Here is a 5,167-nt window from a genome sequence, read left to right as displayed (position 1 = left end):
CCCCGGCCCTGCCCATGGCCGCGCTGCACACCCTCCTGGCCCTCACCGCGCACGCCCCCACCCCGCCCTCCCACGGGTCCCCGTGGGACGGGCCCACCGCGCGCGCGTGCAACCCCCTCGGCGCGAGCGGCGCGCTGACGGGGGCCTTGGCGCTCGAGCTGGGGCTGGCCAGCGCGGAGGACACGCCTTACCCAATGCCGCAGTACACGAGCTGCGTGATGCGGCCGCCCCGCCACTGCGGGCTGTACCACGCGGCGCTGCTCGGCGTGCTGGGCGGCGAGGAGGGCGGCGGCGGCAGCGGCGAGGAGGAAGAGGAGGAGGAGTTGAGTGCAGCAGCGTCGGCAGGAGCAGGGGCAGGGGCGGCGGCAGCAGCTGGAGCAGACGCCGAAGCGGCAGCGGGCACAGCAAAGCCGGCGGGCCGCGCCGGCGGGGCCGCGGCGTGGGCGGCGGCCAAGCGGCTGCACGCGGACGCGCGCCGCCGCCGCCGCGCGGCGGCGTACGCAGCGCGGCATGTGCCGCCGCGGCCGCGCGGCACCGCGCTGGATTTTGCGGACTCCGCGATGCTGTGCTCCGACGGCCAGGCCCAGCCCGAGGCGTACGTGCGGCAGCTGCAGGAGCAGTCTGGCCGCGTGTGCTGGGCGTGCGCCCGCGTGGCGGCGGTCCCCAGGGACGAGTGGTGGTACTGCACCTCTTGCCAGGCCGCGTGGTACTGCAGCGAGGCGTGCTCAGAGGAGCACCGCGGCGTGCACGCGCCGCTGTGCGGCGTGCTGGGCGCCGCGCGCGCGGCGGCGCGGCCGGGGCGGCGGCTGATGATGGACGTGCTCGGGGTGGCGCCGGAGGCGGCCGCCGCTCGCGGGCCGGATGTCTTGCAAGGGTGGGTGGAGCGGGCGGTCAAGGACGCCACGCGCACGGGCGCCAGTGGCGGCGGCGGCGGCGGCAGCGAGGAGGACGGGGGCGGCCGCAACGACGAGGGCGGCGTCAAGCAGGCGGGCGGCGTGGGGAAGGGGGACGGCGGTGGGGTGCTGCTGCGGGGCCCACGCGCGCTGCGCCCGGTGTTGCTGGGGTTGTCGAGCCTGCGCGTCTCGACAAAGTAATGGCGGCGGTGGACGTCCCGTGTCGGGTCCAGCTGGGGCCGGGATGAGGGGACAACGGGGCCGGGGTGGCCGGGTGGGCACCGCAGCGTGTCGCGACTGTAGTTGAGGGGCAGAGGGGAGCAGGTGGGACGATGCAGGCGCGCGGGTGCTTAGGTCCTCTACTTCACATACGAGTGGCCACTGCTTGCATAATGGATCTCTTATGCCGCATGAAGTTTGGGGGCCAGGCGCGGGTCGCAGGCAGGGGGCACTGCACGCGTCAGCCGGCACGTTGGGACGGATGCAGTCCTCAGTGATGCAGTCAACCTTTGCACTGTAATTGCGAGGTCGGGCTGGGGTTCCTACGCATCAAACTATTGCATACGGTAGTTGGTAAGCAGTTGCGGTTCAAGGATGTCAGGTGGTCGTTGTATATCGTTGTATCGTGCCGATCGTGATCTGTCAGGTTTACTGGCAGGCTCGCACATGCCAGTTAATTTTTCGTAAAGAAGTTCAACTATACACTATCACAGACGACACGACCAGGGTGTCCGGCACAGCAGCACTTTGTGCTATCTGTTGACACCGGAACCCCGCTTGCGCTGCAGCACAGCACACATACACACGGCAGCAGCGCTGTGCAAATGGCGCCCACTCTCAGGCCCCATCGTGCATAGTCGTCTGGCATCCTATCTACATCCCCTTTGGTGGCGCCGTCAGCCACCATGCGGCCCCCGTGCACGGCGGCGGAGGCCTCGCGGCGCGAGCAGGCGGAGCGTGCCCGCGCGGCCGCCGCTGCGGCAGCGACCGCTGCTGCAACAGCAGCCGCGACGCCAGCAGCGGCGCCAGGCGGCGACTCATTTGACATCCAGGCGCGCGTGTGGCGCGCCATGGCGCTCCTCTCGTACCACCAGGACGCCGTCCGCGCGGAAGCCGTGTGCTTGGATTCAATGGCGGCCCTGAGGGTCACGGGACTGCCGCCGCCATGGGTGTCAGACCCCTCCTTCGCCGAGGCCCTCGCCGCGGCCGCGGCCCGCCGCGACGCAACGGGCGGCGGCGGCAATGGCGGGGGCCAGCACGAGCAGCTGTGGCATGGGCAGCAACAGCAGCAGCAGCAGCAGCAGCAGCAGCAGCAGCAGCAGCAGCAGCAGCAGCAGCAGCAGCCGTTTGTCGATCCCGGCGCGTGGCAAGAGTACCACTGCACATGGGAAAATGTATACAACGCCGATTTTGAGATGATGAACTCAGCCACAATGCTGCGAGACCTGGCGGGACGCCCGGACGACCCCCGCGTCCTGCGCGCGCGAGAGCGGCTGCGGGAGACGGCGTGGGCCGCATGCGACGGCCGCGGCTTGGAGGCGCTGCGGTTCGCGTTGCCAGAGCTGCGGCAGGTGAGGGGGCGGGACTGAGGGGGGCCACAACGAAGAAACGCCTTGCGCGCGTCCTCAGACGAGAAAGTCTGACCCAGTTGTCCAAGTGGTGTCCTTGTGAGGCGGCGCCGATGTTGCGATGGCGGGGATGCCACAAGCCTGGGCAAGCAGCCTTGCTGACTGTATGGCAATGTGTGTGGTAGCCAGACCATGGTGGCCAGACCATGGCGGCAGGGGGTGAAGCGCCCACCTTTGAAATGTGCATTCTATACACGCACACGCACGCGCGCGGACACACACTCACACACACACACACATGTGCACTTGCACAAACGCACACACGCTCCTGCGTATGCCACTTCGCGACGCCCCCCCTGCCCCTGCTGTGCGCACTTCGCTGCGCCGCGGTTTCACGCGCCCCCTCCCACCAGCTGGTGCACGTGGCGGTACCGTTCCTTGTCGAGCAATACGCAGACGCGGCAAAGGCCCCCGTGCCGCCTGCGCCACCCAGCTGTCGCGGGGACGTTTTGAACGGCCAGGTCCTGGCGGACTCCCTGTCGCCGCAGCACCGCCTGGTGCTGCTGGCTGAGCTGGCGGTGGGGATCATGGTGCCGGGGTGAGCCGGCAGGGGCTCGCGCGAGCAGCAAGAGAAAGGGGCGCCTAGCTGCCCGGTGCCGCTTTACTGCTGCCGCCGTGGCTGCTGTATTGCCACCAGTTCCGCGACTGCTGCTGCTGCTGCTGCTGCTGCTGCTGCTGCTGCTGCCGCTGCTGCTGCTGCTGCTGCTGCTGCCGCTGCTGCTGCCGCTGCTGCTGCTGCTGCTGTTGCTGCTGATGCTGCTGACGCTGGTCTTGGGTAGCAGCGGCTGCGCCCTCTGCTGCGAACGCATCAAGTCGACGCCTGCACCTCGCACCAGCACACGCGCGTGCACACCCATGTGCACGGTCAAACGTCATGCTCACACGCACGCGCGCCTGACACTCTCCCTTCTCACGCGCCTGCGCCCTACCTGACCGCGACATCTATCGGCCCCCCTCCCCCGCCCGCCGCCGCGCCCGGCCCAGCGAGCCGCTCGACGGCCTGTCGACGCCGCAGCACGCGGCCGTGCTCGGCAGCGCCGTCGGGGCGCTGGGCGTCCTGGCCTACAACGAGGCATTCGCCTCCTCCGCCAGGTCGCAGCTGAGCAGAGAATCCACACGCCTCGCCGCCGCGGGCATCAGCCCCCCCGTGGAGCTGCTAGTCCAGGACTTCCCGGACCAGATGTTGGCGTTGCTGCCGGCCCCGCACCTGCTGGTGGACGCCTGGCTGGGCTGCCTGCAGGAAGCCGAGCGGCAGCTGCCCAATGTCGGGGCGGCGGCAGCCGCTGCAGCTGCGGCGGCGGCGGCTGGGTCTGCCGCCGGGCCTGCGGGGGAGCGGCCGGGCGAGCGCGGAGACGAGCTGGCTTGGGCGCGGGCGATGCGCCTCGCTTCTGTTGCCGCGGCGGCGGGGAACGGGCCCTGGGCGGCGGGGGACGAGCCCCGGGAGGAGCGTGAGGGGCGGGTGCGCGACGCGCTGCTTGGCGCGGCGGCCGCAACACTGGCAGCGCAGGGCGTTGTTTGGGACATGTCTTCGCTCGTCGCGACGGCGCCTGCGTGCGGAGGCGGGGGTGGCGGCGGCAATCATGACGGCGGCGGCGACAGCGGCGCTGGCGGCGCGCTGCTTGTAGACGCGCTTGTTTCCGTGGGGCGGGTGGCGCGCCAAACGGCGGCGGCGGCGGCGGCGGCGGCGGCGGCAGGCCTGGAAACCGGCCCGGCCTTCGACAGCGGCAGCCGACATCACGGCAGGCCCAAGGGCGGCCGACAGCAAGGTGGACCGGACCCCGAGGCCGCAGCCCAGGGGCCACCCCAGATGCTGGCGCTCGCGCGTGCCGTCGCCCTGCAAGTGGAGCTGCTCCGCGCCGTGCTGCGCGCGCTGTGCCTGCGCTTCCTGCTGCGCCAGCGCGCGCACGGCGGCGGCGGCCGCGCCTGGCGCGAGCGCGTGCCGGCGCAGCTGCTGGCGCTGCTGGCGGCCGCGGACGAGGCGGGGGATGTTTTCGGCCTTGTCTCCAACTTTCAGGTGTTTGGAGACGACTTGCTCCAGCTCGAGGGCGCTGCACCGCCGTTGGGCTCCCGAAGCCGCGCCACGCATCAGGGATGGCCCGTCGGCGACGCGCGCGCGGCGGCGAGCGGCAGCGCCGCAAAAGGGCGCGGGGGCGAAGACGGCGGCGGCGACGACGGCGGCGGCGACGGCGGCGGGAGCGAGGTGATGAAAGGCGGCCGCGCGCCGCGGCGGAGGCGCAAGCCGGCGGGCTTGCTGGGCCGCTCGCGGGACGAGCTGACGGAGTGGGAGCAGGACTGCGCTGTCGACCTGGACAAACAGGCGGGTGCCCGGCTGCGGGCGGGGGTCCTGGCCTTGCGCCGGCCGGCGCAGCGGCGCGGCCCGTCCCGATCGGCGGGCCCTGCCTGCTGCCCCACTCCAGGGTCCGCCGCTCGCTGGAGCGCTTCGTGCATCGCCACTCCCCTCGAGGCCAGGCCATGATCCATGCCGCCACACCCCGCCCCTTCCTCACCGCAGCTGCTGCGCTTCTCCGCGATGCTGCGTCGCTTCGAAGCAGACAACGCCGCCTGCGAGGACACGATGCCGCAGCAGGCCGCCGACGCCGCCAGCGGCGGCGGCAGCGGCGGCGGCAGCGGCGGCGGCGGCATCGC

At 71.8% G+C, this 5,167-nt stretch overlaps 4 protein-coding genes across 4 annotated transcripts; 3 read left to right on the top strand and 1 right to left on the bottom strand.

The window, feature by feature from the left end:
• Positions 1-14: 14 nt before the first annotated feature.
• On the top strand, positions 15-1,094 carry MNEG_13780 (hypothetical protein; the record flags this gene model as incomplete). The annotated part of the gene is made up of 1 exon (XM_014037751.1): positions 15-1,094. One exon carries the CDS (start codon positions 15-17, stop codon positions 1,092-1,094), a length of 1,080 nt encoding a protein of 359 aa, XP_013893205.1.
• A 704-nt stretch (positions 1,095-1,798) lies between these two features.
• MNEG_13779 (hypothetical protein) lies at positions 1,799-3,063 on the top strand (the record flags this gene model as incomplete). Its single annotated transcript, XM_014037750.1, has 2 exons — positions 1,799-2,464; positions 2,875-3,063. 2 exons carry the CDS (start codon positions 1,799-1,801, stop codon positions 3,061-3,063), a joined length of 855 nt encoding a protein of 284 aa, XP_013893204.1.
• A 40-nt stretch (positions 3,064-3,103) lies between these two features.
• MNEG_13778 (hypothetical protein) lies at positions 3,104-3,330 on the bottom strand (the record flags this gene model as incomplete). The annotated part of the gene is made up of 2 exons (XM_014037749.1): positions 3,104-3,262; positions 3,286-3,330. 2 exons carry the CDS (start codon positions 3,328-3,330, stop codon positions 3,104-3,106), a joined length of 204 nt encoding a protein of 67 aa, XP_013893203.1.
• Positions 3,331-3,376: 46 nt separating this feature from the next.
• MNEG_13777 (hypothetical protein) lies at positions 3,377-4,997 on the top strand (the record flags this gene model as incomplete). The annotated part of the gene is made up of 2 exons (XM_014037748.1): positions 3,377-3,385; positions 3,537-4,997. 2 exons carry the CDS (start codon positions 3,377-3,379, stop codon positions 4,995-4,997), a joined length of 1,470 nt encoding a protein of 489 aa, XP_013893202.1.
• Between the last annotated feature and the right edge of the window lie 170 nt (positions 4,998-5,167).

Source organism: Monoraphidium neglectum (assembly GCF_000611645.1).
Source record: "Monoraphidium neglectum strain SAG 48.87 unplaced genomic scaffold scaffold04045, whole genome shotgun sequence".
NCBI lineage: Eukaryota > Viridiplantae > Chlorophyta > Chlorophyceae > Sphaeropleales > Selenastraceae > Monoraphidium > Monoraphidium neglectum.
Note: the sequence above shows the minus strand (reverse complement) of the source record. Positions and strands in the feature narration are given on the sequence as shown.